Here is a 17,745-nt window from a genome sequence, read left to right on the forward strand (position 1 = left end):
GGTTTAAACCGAATTTTAATAATATATACTTTATTATATATATATTATGAAATCGAATTTCAGTCTATTATATATTAATATATTAAAATATAATATATTATATATAATAATAAAAAATTCGATTAATTTGGCTAACCAAAACTTTAATTCTAAAAATCGAAACCGAAAACTGAAATAACCAAAAATCAAAATAATTGAACTGATTTAATCAAAAATCGAAATCGAAATTTTCGGTTTGGTAAAATCAAATAATGCTCACCCTAAATGTGGGACCCACATATATTTTCTAAGGTGGACCCAACACATACCATTAGTGGATATGTATGTAGTGCCTACATGCATTTTATAAAGTGGGCCCCCACATACCATTGGTGGACATGCATGTGGGTCCATGTGTGGATATGTATGTGGAGTCTACATACATTTTTCAAGGTGGGCCCCATATACCATTGGTGGGCATGCATGTGGGGTCCATGCGTGGACATGTATGTAGAGCTCACGTACATTTTTAAAGGTGGACTCCACATATTATTAGTGGACATGTATATAGGGCAGACGTACATTTTACAAGATGGGCCCGACATACCATTAGACATGCACATGGAATCCATGTGTGGATATATATGTAGGGCCCACATACATTTTTCGAGATAAACCCCACATACCATTGGTGGACATGGGCCCACATGTCATGAGTGACTCTTTCACTGTCTTGTGCCTCATCAATCTCCCTAGCATGGGCAACGCCATGTTGAATCTCGTTGGTGAGTTCCTTGTTGTGCTTCATTGTGCCACCACTAATGTTGTTATGCAAGGATCTTGTGCGTTGAAGAGCAACTTGCTCTGATACCAACTATCACAAGGCTAGTCAACAAGGCCCTATGCGGTTATTGATGAGGTTAAGAAAGCCTACGAATGCAAGTAATAAACACAAAAGGCAACAAAAAGACACAAATTAGTCAAAATGCTACATGTATTGCATTGATTGATGGTAAGCATAATAACACAATTTAGTGTCGAGGGGATCTCGTGCTTAACCTTTACACACTATTGATTCACTTGACTACTTACCTCCCCTCAAAGAATACGTTAAACTTTTGGGGGAATGATAAAAATAAACATCAAAAGAGGAGAAAATCATACTAGATAATTACAATAATGCCATTGGTAGACCCCCTTACAAAGATACATACATAGTCCACCCATGACATACATAATGACACCATGAAAGCACATTGATGGCACAGTGGAAGGTGCTTGATGGCACGGTGAAGGAATCACTTGTGACACACATGCATGTCCACTAATGGCATGTATGTGGGGTTTATGTGTGGACATGTGTGGACATGTGTGTAGGGCCACATACATTTTACAAGGTGGGCCTTACATGCCATTAGTGGACATGCATATGGATCCATTTATGAACATGTATGTGGGGTCTACATGCATTTTTAAATATAGGTCCCACATATATTTTCTAAGGTGGGCCCCACTTATACATTCAAATAGTTTTATTGTAAAAAAATAACCAATTTTCTCCGCATCATACCACATGTTTAAATAAGACAGGAGTGCTAAAAGATTGTAAAAGCTTCATTTGAAACTTCATGAAAAAACCCAAATTTGAGCCGTTGGCATCTTTTATGGGTTGGAGCTTTTTCTCAATAAATTTTTTTATTGCCAAACTGAAAAAACCCAAAATTTAAGCTTCCGATATTCTAAACAGCCCAAAGCCCGTATAAAAGGACTTGCTAAATGCAACCAAACCAAATAGTCTGTATTCTTCCAAAACCAAATACACCGATCTCTTGTAAAAGACTTGCCTAACAGGCAAATAGTGCATTCGGCGGCATTAACGTTTACATGCACATCCCATATTCACGGGAGATGTTCCTCATGATATGACTGTGAGATCGGTGTGAGGCGCGCTCTATCATGAGCGGATCACACAAAGTGAACATCTCGACTCGAGTCTCGGCTACCGTATCACAGGCTAAAGGTCAAAGTTGTTTCGGCATCATTGAGTTTCCATACACCATAAACACTGTCTAGAAATCCCTTCGGAAAACAACCTGTTAATTGAATTGTATTTCACTTTTTGAGTCGGCAAACTAAGAGGGTGAGATGACGCCACGCTTCCTCAACTCGGTTCACTCCTACTCTGAGTCAACAACTCGACTCGCTAACCTCCCTCTTCAAAACCAAGATCCTGGCTCCTCTTCCTCCACCATCGCCCCTCGAAGTCGTAGCGTGCGAGAATGGCAGAGGATCCCAAACCTACGATCGAGATCAACAACCTCAAGTTCACGTATCCCGGCATCGATGGTCACCCTCCGCCCGGTTCCACGCCTTTGATCGACGACTTCTCTCTGTCTCTCTATACCGGAGACCGCTGCCTTCTAGTTGGCTCCAATGGCGCCGGTTCGACCTCTCCCCTCCAAATTCCTGAAACTGATACAATTCTTGATCATATAGTGTTGACGTTGGTTATTGTTCTAATCCTACGGTGATGATTCAGGGAAGACGACAATTCTGAAGATATTAGGAGGGAAACACATGGTGGAGCCCCACATGGTTCGAGTGCTCGGTAAATCGGCTTTCCATGATACCGGTTTGACGTCGTCCGGTGATCTCTGCTATCTTGGTGGAGAGGTTCGTTCTTCATCTTTCTAATCAAATTACAGTATTTCATCGCTAAAAGGTTCACATTTTGCCGACTTTTACATAGAATTAACTCTACTAATTATCCATCCAAAGTAACAAAAATTTACTCCATCAATTCACGAAACGGTTTGGCGAGTTTGAGAAGTCTAACTGAACTGCAAATATGGGTCTACCGAGTGGTTTGTTGAGTTTGCCCCTGTGGAACTTCTTTCATAGATTTCATCAGGAAATAGAAATATTGGCTAATTCAAATACCAATTGGTAACAATAGGATCTTCATGCCTTCTTAAGCTAATCTTAGATAGCCCCTTTAGGCCGTTTCTTTTCTAGGGCTAATGAACTTAACTAGAGTTGTTCTTCAAGCAATGGAGACAATAGGTTGTTTACCTGTTTGTGTAAGCGCTCGAAGATGATAAGATATAAAAAGAATTTGTTCTTGGCATAGCAGCATCACTCCTAATTGTTTCACCAAACCATCTTGTTCTCACAACCTCACATGCTTTACTTTCTAATTCAGTCCTAAATTCATGGTTTTTCGTTTATATTTATAGGCATATCCAATAATGTAAATACGGCTACTCTAGAAAAATGAAGAAAAGAAGATGCATAGTAAAAATTAGAAACACAAAAAAAAAAAAAAAAGAAAAAAGAAAAAAGAAGACTTCTCTCACATGCATTTGGATGATCAGAGAGAATTTGCTCATTCTTTGTTCAAGATCTACTTATGGGGCTTTACAATCATCTTAAGGTCATCTTTTTCAGTCTCTAAGGCACACTGTATGCTGGTTAATTTGCATTGAATGAAAGGTCCTGCTTGCACCTGCTGAGCCATCTGTGTCACAGATCCAACAATACACTGTCTTTATGGCATAATAACTTTATATTTACCACAACAGTCTATCATAAATAAACAATTCACACTGAATGTGACATACTCTGTGCAGTGGAGGCGGGATGTCGCTTTTGCTGGGTTTGAAGTTCCAATACAAATGGACATTTCTGCAGAAAAAATGATATTTGGTGTTTCAGGTATTGATCCACAGAGGAGAGCTGAACTCATAAAGGTATGATATACATTTTCTCTGAAATGAAGAAATCTCAGCTTTGAGAATCTGGTTTTGTAGTTTGTCATTTTAGTGGTGTTCAGAATGCCTGCTTCTGAATGATTAAAAGACTTGTGAGTTTGTTGAATTAAATTGACCATGAGTTCTGGTGGCTAGTAATGGTTAATTAATTTTTTCTGTTTTTCATTTCCCAAATCTGAACTCTTAGATGAAATGTTCCATTCTCTCTTCCTGGTCATTATGGGTACATTAGAGAGTTAAAATATGATTCAAACGACAATAAACCAGCTATCAGAAATTGTATGTGATAAAATACCCCCCCCCCCCCAAAAAAAAAATGTACATGGTTAAGCAGAGAAGACCAACCTCCAACTATATACTTAATGGAGATGTTGGTCCAGCAGGTAGGGGTCATCAATGGAACATTTTTGGTTATGTTCTCACAACCAATTGGGTAAGAAAACATAATAAAGGCAGAACCTTTAAACTGTTTTATAGGAGTTGAGAGTCTTGAGACTAGCAAGGAAGTGTACTTGCAAAAATGTTTAAGTGGAAGGTATTCAGCAGTTGGGATAAAATGGCTGAAAAATGAGGAGGTGATCCCATGGCAGTACAAGCAACTAGTGAAGGAAATTAAAATACTGAAGAGGGAAAGGGTTGTAAATGTAAAATGGTTATTTAGATCAGCCAATGGTATGACAGATTTTGAGAGAAGGTAAACCAATGATTATTTTGGGGACAGGTGGTTAGTCATGTAACAGCAGAATACAGTGTATCTAAGCAATTATTTTACATTTACGGTTGTAAATGTAAAATGGTTATTCAGGCGGCTATCTAAGTTGACTAATCTCGGGATGCTTGAAATGTTTGTACATGCTTTTCTTTGCATGTATTTTTAATCAATGGTTTATGTTATTCATAAAAAAAAATGATATTTAGTGTCATTTATTTGTCATTTGGTTTATCTGGTGTCCTAGGTGTTAGATATTGATCTATCATGGAGAATGCACAAGGCATCCGATGGTCAGAGAAGACGTGTGCAAATTTGTATGGGCCTTCTGAAGCCATTTAAGGTGTTCCCTCTCATTGTTTCTTCTAAGAGCTAAGAGCTAAATGTTTAGATTCCCAATGTTAATTTTAACTGGTATGCGTTTAACAAGTACTTCCTTGTTTCTGTAGGTTCTCCTTCTTGATGAAATTACTGTTGACCTTGATGTGCTAGCAAGGGCTGACCTTTTGAGGTTCCTTAGAAAGGAATGTAATGAACGGGGTTCTACAATTATATATGCAACCCATATATTTGATGGTCTTGAGGATTGGCCTTCACATATAGTATGGCTCAATTTTGATTTGACTATTGCTTTGTTCTGTTTTCAAACATTGAATGAGTTCTTGTGTCATTTCCTAATAAAATGTTCAATTCTGTTCAGGTTTATATAGCTCATGGGAGGTTGCAATTGGCAATGCCAATGCAGAAAGTTAAGGAGATGAGCAATTTGTCCCTGATGGTTAGTTGGTTTAAACTCCAAACCTTGTTCTCCAATTAAATGGTACATAATTAGGTTGGATTCCTTCTGAGGCTTCTCGGTTTCGTACCTTCTTTCACATCTTGAATGCATTTTCCAATTTATGGTGAAAAAAAAATTTTATCATGTGAAATGAGACTTCTTCCTTACTTCTTTAGCATATATGCAACCTAACTTAGGTGCCTTCATAATATGGATTCTGGAATGTGCTTACAAATTTTTATTTCTTCTCTTTGCTAATTCCTAAGGCTCAGTTTGGAAATAGTACAAATACAAATATGTGGAGTGCAAAGCCCTGTTTTTTGTATTTATTTGTACTCTTTCCAAACTAAACCCAAAGAACAATTTTTTGTAACATTAAATATGCCTCTGTAAGAAATGCCTCCTTTCTGTAGCTGATCTGTATCATTTCACTGGGATCTGTAGAGAACCGTGGAAAGTTGGCTTAGGAAGGAGAGGGATGAAGAAAGGAGGAGAAGAAAAGAGAGGAAAGCAAGTGGTCTTTTGAAATTCGAAAAGAAAGTTGAGGGCACCCGAGTTGTTGGCAATCCAGCCAGTAGTGTTGTTCGTGCAATGAACAATGGTTGGGCTGCAGGAAGGCTTCACTCAACTGTGGCAGGTGAGGAAATTTTCTTATTCAGCTCAAACCGCGTTTTGAGGCAGTAGTGAATTTATCCCACAACAAATGCAATTAGTGAAGACTGCCCTGGTATACTTTGTTTATGGGGTGACGTTGAAATCCATCAGTTTTATTTTTATTGTTTTTCTTATTTTTTATTCCATTGCTCTGTTTTTATCTTCTTTTTTCTCTTTGGGGTTATCCCCCGGGGGATTAGGTATTCAGATACCCCAGGTGATGTATCTTGTATCAGAATTTTAGATCAGGTTTCTTGGATGCTAAATCACAATACTTTCGTACTGAAGGAAGGTATAGTTGTAAGTCGTGTAAGTTTTTTTTTTTTTTTTGGCTAAATGCATTGGTGCAATGCCATGTCTCGAGCTGACAAGCATGAAAACGAATTCAAGTTGAGATCATTTACTTCATGCAAGAAAACTAGGCTAATAATAGTGTGCATATTTATTGCTGGATAACATCTTTGTGGTTTCAACTTTGAAATTTATAAATTGATTGGGAAATCAATTTGACATATTCATTAGTCAGTGGTGGTGAATCAGATGCCTTGCCCATTGCCCATGCGGAAATAATTCGCCCCGGATCAAATTCCTTACAAGCTGATTGTGGTCAAGTTCAAAATATCACAATGTATTGGTGTGTATCATATGATACGTGTCTGTTTTTTAATACAACGCAATGCTATTTAGGGGGACTTAAGGGGCTGTCTTTTACGTTCAAGGGTTCAACTTCTGATACCCAAAAGTTTTGTAACCAATGAACTGGTATCATAAAAATTGGTAACCAAATAAAAATTTATGGGAAGGTTTTGATTGGTCAAAGCCTTTCTGGTATTCTTTCAATCTTACTGGCAGCATAGATTTTCCCTATATTCAAACGTAAGAACCCTCCTATCATGCTTAACCCTGGAACATCAGCTTGAAAAAAAAGGTATTACCCTTTAGAAATGAATGAAATGCAGTTTTTGCATTTTGTGGATGTGGATACTTTAAACCATTCATAAAGAAAAATTACATCTCAGATAGCACCATAGACCAGACCAGGTTATGGAGCGATCATGCAAGATAGAATGTTGAGCATGCCCATGGGCTACCTTGTTACATGAAGAAGAGTATGCAGAAGAAAAAAAAGGAAAGAAACTCTGGAAGGAGTCTCCTGCATTCAAGAACAATGGTGTGAGCCTGCCAAAATCACTCTCCAGAATAATACAGTTCATGGTCATACTTTGAGCTAAAACTGCAAGGGCCTCGGCTTCTGCCACCAATGACATTGCCACCATCATCACTGATGACTACTCCAACAGCTGCAAGAGACTAAGCGCCAAGCACCGTCAATGTTATTGTTGACTTTGACGTAGTGCAGTGGAGGATTTTGCCATCACTGAGGAGAAACATCTGAAGAATGACGTGAAATGGATTCATTGTCCTGGTAGAACTGAAATGTGCATGTGGATACTTTGAACCCTGATTTCGGTCACTCTGAGCATATATGCAAAGCAGATCTATTGAGTTGAGCTATTAAAAGGCAAGCTTATCCTGGCCAAACTTGTGTGAATTCCTCTAGGCACAAATTCTTTGATGGGTGACTTTGGTCCAAGACTCTACGGCCTTGTTATTTAATAGGAAACAGAACTACCTTAAATAATCATATAGTTCATATACTGGTGGGTGTATCCCCAGTACGCCAATTCTTTGGTTGAAGGCTCTAGATCAAAGTATCAAACCAGAAGGGAAGTTTGTTGCATATAATGAACCTTTTTGCTCAGTTAGTTTGCACCAAGACGAAGTGGTCCCCTCTTTGTATATCACTTGTTCGCACTAAAAGGAAGTGGTCCTCGTACCCTCAAACTTTATTGTTTAGGAGTGAGGAAGGAAGCAAGATGACGCGGTTCCCATTTTTTATTAAAGCGAGAATTTAAGTAGGAAGAAGGTGGTTTTTTTTTTTTGAGGGCGGAAGGTGGTTATCAGTCGATTGCAATATCACTTGTATGATACCGGTTGATTGGTTATTAGCTGTTTAGATATCATGCCTTTAAGTATGCTAATCGGACTCTTAGTAAACCGCTTCCACTTTTGATCGAGGAGAACAGGGTGGTAGAAAGGATATGGGATCTCAATACAAAAAAAAAACCCTGCATGCACGGAAAGTATTTACATCCACCTACACACACAGGAAAAAATTGAAAGGGAAACAAAAGATCTCAAATCCCCCCTTCCCATGCTCGGTAAAGAGAAAAGAACAAATATAAATGTCGGTGGTAGTACAACATTATCAGAAGTGACCGGATTAAGCTAAGATTTCGAAACAGCAAAATAAGAGAGAACTTTTCTGAATTATACTGCGCATCTAAGAGAAACAAATTTCAGTATCTATAATCATAAACAAAATGAACATATTATGGGATAACAAGTAACAATACTCTTCTCACAAAAAGATAAAAAGAAACAAGGGTAAAAAAAATAAAGGACATCAAATAGTATCTCTAACTCTGACACTGATTGCAGCTCAAAAACCATCATAAAAGAAAACGCATCTATGCCTGCAAAAGAAAAGAAGGAAAACATAAAGAGTTTGAAGAAACATGAGCAAGTGAATAAAAATGTCCTCTCGTGAAAGTCAATCTATGTACTGTCACCGGAAGATGCATACCTTGTTAGCAATGTTGTTGGAGAGCCAGTCCAGTCCTTCGTACAACCCTTCTCCGGAAGTGGCGCATGCGCTCTGGATATACCTGTACAAGAGACAGTGATAAAAAAAAAAGTATTACTCAGTTTGGGATTGAGAGGATCTCTATCAAATTTGGGTAATCGATAATAATAGTGTGCATGCAAGTTGATCTACCAGTGCCGTTGACGGAGGGAATGAAGGCCAAGTTTATCAGTAATCTCAGCAGCATTCATTGCATTTGGAAGATCTTGCTTATTTGCAAATACAAGCAAAACAGCGTCCCTCAATTCATCCTGCCACAGTACCCAGTAACATATTCAAGTTTAAAGAAAGACAGTGAATAAAATTGATAATCAAATTGGCATAACTTGGTAATTGAACATTACAGAATGCCTTCTCTTACCTCATTCAACATCCTGTGAAGCTCATCCCTAGCCTCAACAACACGATCTCGATCATTGCTGTCTACGACAAAGATAAGACCTTGTGTGTTTTGGAAGTAATGTCTCCACAAGGGACGGATCTGAAATTACCCCCACAAGGAAACAATCCACAAATGTAGGACTTCTAACCAAAATAGCCAAGCAGAAAACAATACTAGTAATACTTAAAATGGAATTTGACAAATAGTTAAAGGTGACCAACAGGTTTTACTTTGACAACATTAAATAATAAATTAATCAGGATCAAATAGAAAGAGCATGGAAAAAGGGGGCCATAAACTTGTGTCTATAAATGTCAATTGGGAACGTCCATTTCCTAATGTGATCAATGAAAAGAAGGAAGGCCAAACAGTCCAAGTACATCTCGCATATGAAAATATTAAATGCTGATGGAGGAATCTCTAACCAGTAGAACACCATCCAAATAAATATCCAGCAGTTAGGGAGCACTCAGGTGTGGGGAGAGTGGAAGTTGAGCACCTGGTGGATAGACATGTGAAGGTTGGAGAATCACTCGGCTTATTCTTCCTGGGTAGGGAGAAGGTGGTTAGAAAGGCAATTGAACAATTTGAAAGGAGGTAGGAAGAATATAATAAGAAAGTTGCAGGGGAAGGGGGAGAGGTGTGGGAGGAATGGGAAAGGGTGGGAAGAAGGCACAGGAGGAGTGAAGGGAGAAAGTTCGAAGGCCGGAAACTGGAGAGGGGGGGGGGGGCGGGAGGATGGATTGCAATCTTGGATTGTCAGGGGCTGAGCAAAGGAAGAAGGGTTTCAATGAGGAATATGTTGGAAAATTTATTTCAAAAGTGATGTTATTGCAAGGTTGAAGTTAGGATGGAGATGCTGGTGGCAGCCATTGGCAAAGCTGTGTAAAGTTGGGTCTTGTTTTTCCAGAATTTGACCAAGTCAATAAAGAGGTCTTAGGGGTCTGATTTGGGGAAGTTATAGGAATGGAATTTTGTAATTTGATGATATGTTTTAATCTTCTCCTTGCTTTTGTTACGTGCTCAGGTTTTACCAAGATTATATGGATTTTTTTCCTTTTAATGAAATTATTATTTTTACCATAAAAAAAGAGAGGTTACAAGACCATTTAGAAAATTTATGATTGTGTTAATTGTAGTCTGGTCTCCATCCAGATCAACTGTTCATATACCAGTATCCTCCTATAAGTGTATAACTACATGTGAATGTGTTATCAATCATAATCATCATCAGGGTGTCTTGAAATGTCAACCACAACATGGATAGCGATTTCTTGTATAGTATAGCTAAAGAAACAATGGAATATGAAGTGGCTTAATTTGATCTAGCTCATGATTATGTCAGGTGATGATGGTAAAATATTTTATCAGCACTAGATCGTCCATAAGCATGGTTTCCAAAGACATAAATAACTATAAATAAATAAATCATGATCATCACATTAAATGACAGTGAAACATCCAGAACAATACTGTTCATACACCAGTATACTACAACTACGTGTGTGTGTGTGTGTGTTATCAATCATAATCATCATCAGAGTGCATTGAAATGTCAGCCACAACATGGATAGTGTTTTCTTGTATGGATAAGGAAACAATGAAATATGAGGTGGCTTAATTTGATCTAGCTTATGATTATGTTAAGTGCTGATGGTAAAACAATTAATCAGCACTAGACCGTCCATAAGCATGGTTTCACAAGACATAAATAACTATGACGATCACATTAATTGACAGTGCAACATCTAAATAAAAGCTCCAATGCCAATTTTTGGTCATAAATCATGCATACAACTTTAAGAAAATGCCACGACTTCCCATCAGTTGCATTCTTGCAGAACTTTAAACACACAAACACCAATGCCATCATGAACAAGTTCATGGACATTCACACAACGTTACTTTATAGACTAATTTAGGCTTCTAAACAATGCTGGCAAAATTGGGGCAAAGAAAAGTTCTAGTCCACAGTTCAGGTGAACCAGAATTGTTCAGAAAATTGAAAAATCTGGACAAAAATAATCCAAATGCCAAAGTTGGGACAATTTCAGTTGATCCTTACAACCATAAGGAGCCTAAACATTTTCCTACTTACGGTGTAAATTTACAACACAAGATTTCAACATCACCCTTAAATCAGGAGAGTCAAATTTTGTACATAATTTAGCTTAATATAACCATACATACCTTGTCCTGACCACCTACATCCCAAACAGTGAAGCTAATGTTCTTATATTCCACAGTCTCCACATTAAACCCTGACCGGAAAAAAAGGTTCATTAGTTTGAGTTAAGAGTGAAAATACTATAAGCTTAATATAACTTAGGAATAGTGGTGATCTAGTGGCTACCTAGCAGAACAACAATGCATAAAAATCTATTACATAGGCTTGAAGTGTGGATTCCAGGGGGTGAACAAAATTAGGTTTAGGCAAATGTATACGTTCTTAACCTGAAACATGATTTTTTTTATATCTTCTAAAAAAGAAAAAAAAAACTATTTTCTCTAACATTTCTAAATGCACATCTTGCAAGAAACTCAAACTCTCAAATTTGCATTCCCATGGTTGAAATATAAATAAACATGAATGAGTGAGCAGTTGAACCCCCAAACTAAAAGTTTAATTCACCAAACCAATGTAGGACATACTTCTACACATTACATGGACATCCAGGCAGAACATTCCCTTAAAAACATACAGGAAAAAAAGCCACTCTTGAAATCATTTATATTATAGGGTCAAAAGCATACCAATGGTTGGAATTGTTGTGACAATCTCTCCCAACTTGAGCTTGTACAAAATGGTGGTCTTACCCGCAGCATCAAGACCCACCATAAGAATGCGCATCTCTTTCTTGGCAAAGAGCCGACTAAAAAGCTTGGTGAAAGACAGCCCCATCTTTGTGTCTGATGGTTCTACAGATTGCAAATTAGAAATTCATTCAAGAAGTATGACACATTTATAAGAAAAAACATTTTTCAATGGATAGGGCCGATAGGCATGGTTCTTGGTCATTGTATGCAATTAAAAAAAAAGTATAATAAAGAAAAATGTATACAGAATCCCTGACATACAGTTTAAAGACCCAAACATAACATAGGCATCTAGGTTATTATCTCTGAAAATTTACTAATTATATTGGAACCATCTTACTTTCTAAAGTGTCAGAAATTGAAAACTTCAACTATATAAGAAGAGTATTTTTACCAAAAAAATACTAAATTATCGTCATCATCCTGCCTTATCCCAATTATGTGTGGTCGGCTACATGAATCCCGTTTCACTAATCTGTTCTCTTTAAAGCCATATCAAAAGTTAACAATGGTGTCAAGTTAACAACGCTATACTAAAGACAGCAACGGCATTCAAGGACGTTGGGACTAGATAGTAATTCCACGAGACAGAGACTAACAGGTGAAAATTTTTTAACCCTAGCCAACTGAATTTCTGGAGTTTATTGAAAGCAACCAGAACAATAATTCCAACACAGAATATGAAATCCAAAAATATAATTAGAAACTCATCAAAGAAGTATCTCTTTTATGGTCTCTGACTCTTTCTCTTGCTATCTCATTTTGGGGTTCTATTTTTTTTTTTTTTGAATCTTCGTTCAGTTGTGATTAGGTTCAGAACACAGGATAGATAGAGAGAAAAAAAGTGAGCTTGAATTTTTTTGAAATGGCGTACAGTGGTCTTAAGACAATTGTTGATTGCTATTGACAGGATAATGAGGATGGATATGAACATAAGAGTCATTCAACTCTTCATCCGTTCATTAGGTTCCTAAAAAAGTAAAAAGGATAGCTGGCATAGTCTAATTGGGACATCAATACAGAGATGAAAGTCTTCAATATGACCATAAAAAAACGATTAGAATTTCCACATTAATACTAAGAGAGTGAAATACGATCAAAGTTTCAAAAGAAAAACAGTCGTTTGAAATGAAAGGACTGTTTAAAAGGATGTAGAGAATCAATAGAAAGTGGCAGAAATCAGCTTACAAGAAGAGAGAAGAAGAAGAAGTTGCGGCAACTAGGGTTCAGAGAGAGATTTTCAAAACATAATCTCCTCTTACACCCCTAATCCCATTTCATTAAGTTAAACTTTAGTAATTTATAGAGAGGTCCCTAGTTGGGCAGAAAATTAAAAACATAACATAAGAAAAAAATAAGAGCCCAGATTAAGGCCCATTATAGCAAAGAACATAAAAAGATAAAAAGGATAAACAGCCTATAGGCCATTCGTCCCATCTTCTCTACACTCCCCCTCAAGTTGAGCATAGATGTCAATCATGCCAAGCTTGCCAGTATCATGCTAAAGTTTAGCCTTGAGAATGCCCTTGGTGAGGAAATCAGCTAACTATCCTTCAAAAGTGATGAAAAGTAGACACACTTCTCCAGAAGGCACTCTTTCTCGAATGAAGTGTTTGTCAACTTCAACATGTTTGGTTCTGTCATGTTACACTGGATTGTGAGCAATGTTGATGGCGGCCTGATTATCATAGTATAAAATCAATGGCTTATCATGCTCAATACCCAGTTCCTCCACCAAGGATCTACAGTAGTTAAAAAACTCCATGAGCCATGGCTCTGTATTCAGCTTCGACTGAAGATCTGGCAACCACTGATTGTTTCTTGCTTCTCCAAGAGACAATATTACATGCCACCAAGCTGCAGTATCCAGAGATAGATCTTTTGTCATCAATATTTCTGGCCCAATCAACATTTGTGTAGGCTTTAAGTTTCATATGACCATGCTTAGCAAATAGAATTCCCTTTCTAGGAGAACCCTTCAAATAACATAGAATCCGCTCTACTGCTGCCATGTGAGTGTCCCTGGGAGCATGCATGAACTAACTAATGCAACTGACAGCATATGAAATGTCTAGCCGACTCATGCATAGATAGAGAAGTTTCCCAAGTAGCCTCTGGAAGACTCCCTTATCTTTCAACAATATTCCATCTGAAGCAGAGAGTTTATGACTCATATCAATAGGAGTAGCAACTGGTCTAGCTCCCATCTTCCCTGTTTTAGAGAGCAAGTCAAGTACATACTTTCTCTAAGAGATAAGGATCCCATCCTTAGATCGAGCAACTTCTATGACAAGAAAGTATCTCAATTCCCCTAGATCTTTGATCTCAAACTCTGTATGAAGGAAAGATTTGAGATGATTAATCCTTGATACATCATTACCAGTCACAACAATATCATCAACATACAGAATCAGATAAACTGCCAAGGATCCTTTCATCTTCACAAAGAGGTATGATCAGACTGAGTCTGTACATAGCCAAAGTTAACAAGGGCAGCCCTAAACCTTTCAAACCATGCCCTAGGGGACTGTTTAAGTCCATAAAGAGATTTCTTCAACTTGCAGACCATCCCTTTCATATCTGTTTCATACATCCCTGGAGGAAGAGACAATATAGACCTCCTCATGTAACTCTCTATTCAGAAATGCATTCTTTACATCCAACTGGTAAAGTGGCCAGTCTGAGTGTGCAATCAGAGATAGCAGAACTCTCACAGAAATCATCTTGGCAATAGGAGCAAAGGTCTCCAGATAATCAATCCCATATGTATGTGTATAACCTTTTGCAACTAGCTTGGCCTTGTACCTTTCAATGGTGCCATCAACATGATATTTGATGGTAAAAACCTACTTACAGCCTATTGGATCCTTCCCTTTAGGTAAATCAACCACTTCCCAAGTGTCATTCTTGTGTAGGGCATCAATTTCTGTTATCATAGCATCCCTCATTCTGGAATAGTAAGAGATTTTGACACAGATCTAAGAATTGGGTTAGAAGCAACAGAAGAAAGGTAGCCAAAATATGAAGGAAAGAGCAAACTATAAGGGTGTTTGAAAATGCAATGTGCAGTACACTTCCTTTTTCCTTTCCTAATAGCAATAGGGATATCAAGGTCTGGAAAGGATGACTCCAAAGGGGCTATATCAGTACTTGTTCTCTCTTTTGTGACTGGAAGTGCAGGAGGTTCATGTGGTGTAGGGGAATCAATCTGCTCACTTTTGGTTCTGTGCCGTTGGTACAACCTAGGATTAAAAAGAGGACGATGAGGTAAAAGAGGAGGGATATGAACACTGGAATGAGAATGAGATGACTGATCCTCCCTTGCCTCATTTGAAGGAGGAAGGGACTCAAAAGAAGACTCAACTGGGATAGGAAGGGGGAGAGCAAACAACTGTGACAAATTCTCCCCCTTTGAACAATGCCTCTCCTGAGAAGAATCATAAAAGGAAGAGAGCTCATCAAATGTGACATCCATTGAGACATACCGAGTTTCAGTCTTCGGATCAAAACAACAATAACCCTTTTGTGTGGGGGAATAACCAAGGAAAATACACTTGTGAGCTTTTGGTTCAAATTTCTGTCTCTGGACACTTGGGATATGAACATAACAAGTGCAGCCAAAGACACAGAGTGGAATAGAAAAAAGGTCCTTGCCCGGATGAGAAAGATTGAAGGGAGACTTGAACCCCAAAACCCTGGATGGCATACGGTTAATTAGGTAGGTTGCAGTGAGAACAACATCATCCCAAAATTTTGTAGGGACATGTGAGGAAAATAGGATACTTCTTGCAACTTCAACAATATGCCGATTTTTTCTTTCAGCAACTCCATTCTGTTATGGGGTCCTAACATAGGAGCTTAAATCAATGAGATAACAGGTCAGTTTTTTCTCAAAATATTCTTTTGCATTGTCGGATCTGAAAATTTTAATTCTGGTATCAAACCAGGTTAGAACAAATTCATGGAATTGCCTCACAAGTCTAGGAACTTCATCACGGAACTTCATAAAAAATATCCAAGTGAACCGTGGAAAATCATCAATAAACAAGATAAAATATTTGTAGCCACCCATAGAAGGTAAGTGGTAAGGCTCACACATCATAGTGCACAATATGGAATGGAAAAGAAGATAATTTATTACCCAAAGGATAACTGCTTCTACAATGTTTTGACAACTCACAAGACTCACAATGAAGACTGGACAAACTAATTCCCTTAAACAGTTATGGGAATAAATGGCTTAATGCAGAAAAAGAAAGATAACCCAAACAAAAATGACATAACATGACTCGACTAATAGACTCTGTAGATGTAGATCCAAAAGCAACTTTTTCAAGTTGTCCATGGCTCTGTCTAGGAGTACCAGCAGATATACTCCATTCGCCTCATGGCCACTCCCAATTATTTTCTGAGACTCCATATCCTAAAAAACACAGTAGGAAGGAAAGAATGTTACACAACAGCTCAAAGATTTAGTTAGACTATTTACAAATAACAAATTTGTATTTAGCTAGGGTACATGAAGAGCAAAAGGAAGAACCAAGGAATCTGTAGCCTTGATGGTTCCCTTGCCAGAGATAGGGGCAAGAGAGCCATCGGCTAGGGTGATTTTGTCACGGCTAGGAAGTAAATCATAAGAAACAAAAAAAGTGGAAAGGCTAGTCATATGATTAGAAGCACCAAAATCAATAATCCAAGGGATCCTACGATTACCTAAAATAGTTGCATGATTGGCAGAAGCCCGTATACCTGAATGAGCAAATACAGAAGATGTTGAATTTCCTGAAGGGTTGGAAGAAGAGGCCACACCCTCTAGGTGACTGATCATCCTTCCAAACTTCTCATACTCTGCCTTCCATAGCTGCTAATTGCTCACTAGTAGACTTCTCTTCAGTTAGGCATCTATTGCTATCTGGACCAGCAGCAATATTGGCATTCCCCACCTTCATATTATCATACTTCTTCTGAAACCGAAGAGGAAGAAGCTCATGATGCAATTTCCAACACTCGTCTTTAGTGTGATTTGGTTTCTTACAGTACTCACAAATAATTTCTTTCTTCCCTGAGCCACTTGGAGTTCCTGTAAATTCCTTAAGTTTCACTCCCATATTAGCAAAGTGATCATTTAGACCAGCCCCTTGAACTTGGACAAGTCTCTTTCTTTCTTCGCTAATTACCAAGGCATAGGCTTGAGACAGTGAAACACTATCATTGGATAAGATATTTTGCTTTGTGATGTCATACTCTGGATTCAACCCAGTCAAAAACTCAAACACCCTGTTTCTCTCAACAAGTTTCTTGTAGGTCTCAACATCATTAGTGGTGTCCCAGGCTATAGCTTCAATCAAATCAATTTCTTGCCATAGAGACCTCAATATTGAGAAATAAATAGCTAAAGGTTTCTCCCCTTCTCAAATTCTTCACATCACTCATCAGCTTGTAAGCCCTGGCTACATTTAATTTATGGGAATAGGTTTCAGCAACACTATCCCAAATTTCCTTTGCTGAATTCATCCACAAATAGTGTTGACTAATCTGAGGTTGCATGGAGTTCACAAGTCATTCAATAACAATATAATTTTCTTGCATCCATTTTTTATATGATGGGTCATCTTCCGAGGGAGCCTTTTTGCTCCCGGACTCGGAGATAAAACCCCATTTGCCTCTACTGTAGATATGAATTTTTACTGATTATGACCAAGCCACATAATTAGTTCCATTTAGCTTGACTATGGTCACAGCTAATAGAGAGTCAACAGAGGCTCCCAGAACATGTCCAGATTCAACAGTATGCTTGTTTTCAACTTCTGAAGGGTTGTTTATCTTCTTAAAATACTTCAAAAATAACTTCTAACAGAAGTTATGTCGTGAGTTAACCTCTATGCAGCCGTACCTACTACCTGCATCACACCCAGAACCCAGGAGAAATAGAGAAAACTCAGTCGCACC

The 17,745-nt window shown here is 38.0% G+C and overlaps 2 protein-coding genes across 6 annotated transcripts in view; one reads left to right on the forward strand and one right to left on the reverse strand.

Annotated features, from left to right (window-relative positions):
* The first annotated feature begins 2,086 nt into the window (after window positions 1-2,086).
* On the forward strand, window positions 2,087-6,177 carry ABCI20 (non-intrinsic ABC protein 9). The gene is made up of 7 exons (XM_088975822.1): window positions 2,087-2,421; window positions 2,519-2,652; window positions 3,609-3,728; window positions 4,706-4,801; window positions 4,908-5,060; window positions 5,159-5,236; window positions 5,681-6,177. The coding sequence occupies exons 1-7, from the start codon at window positions 2,259-2,261 to the stop codon at window positions 5,918-5,920; spliced, it is 984 nt and encodes a 327-aa protein (XP_088831948.1). The 5' UTR covers window positions 2,087-2,258; the 3' UTR covers window positions 5,921-6,177.
* Window positions 6,178-8,185: 2,008 nt separating this feature from the next.
* The window catches only part of LOC148867811 (ADP-ribosylation factor 2-like), a 31,768-nt gene continuing 22,208 nt past the window's right edge, over window positions 8,186-17,745 (reverse strand). For 3 of the 5 annotated variants that reach the window (XM_088975833.1, XM_088975835.1, XM_088975836.1), the window contains exons 2-7: window positions 11,734-11,898; window positions 11,170-11,240; window positions 8,959-9,078; window positions 8,730-8,848; window positions 8,538-8,619; window positions 8,186-8,427 (exon numbers count right to left, since the gene is read on the reverse strand). In XM_088975833.1, coding sequence (XP_088831959.1) covers window positions 8,422-8,427; window positions 8,538-8,619; window positions 8,730-8,848; window positions 8,959-9,078; window positions 11,170-11,240; window positions 11,734-11,881 — 546 coding nt within the window. In that variant the 5' untranslated portion in view covers window positions 11,882-11,898 and the 3' untranslated portion in view covers window positions 8,186-8,421. The remainder of the gene's footprint in view (window positions 8,428-8,537; window positions 8,620-8,729; window positions 8,849-8,958; window positions 9,079-11,169; window positions 11,241-11,733; window positions 11,899-17,745) is intronic. The other 2 variants (XM_088975837.1, XM_088975834.1) reach the window with 1 other exon arrangement.

The sequence above is a fragment of the Nelumbo lutea genome, chromosome 3 (assembly GCF_056320005.1).
Source record: "Nelumbo lutea isolate HS-2025 chromosome 3, American lotus-T2T, whole genome shotgun sequence".
Classification (NCBI taxonomy): domain Eukaryota; kingdom Viridiplantae; phylum Streptophyta; class Magnoliopsida; order Proteales; family Nelumbonaceae; genus Nelumbo; species Nelumbo lutea.

Excerpts from the sequence above, each read along its gene's own strand:
- ABCI20 (XM_088975822.1), top strand. The coding sequence starts at position 2,259 with ATGGCAGAGGATCCCAAACCTACGATCGAGATCAACAACCTCAAGTTC. Across the intron at positions 3,729-4,705 it reads GGAGAGCTGAACTCATAAAG|GTGTTAGATATTGATCTATC; the intron begins GTATGATATACA and ends CTGGTGTCCTAG. Across the intron at positions 5,237-5,680 it reads TGAGCAATTTGTCCCTGATG|AGAACCGTGGAAAGTTGGCT; the intron begins GTTAGTTGGTTT and ends TGGGATCTGTAG.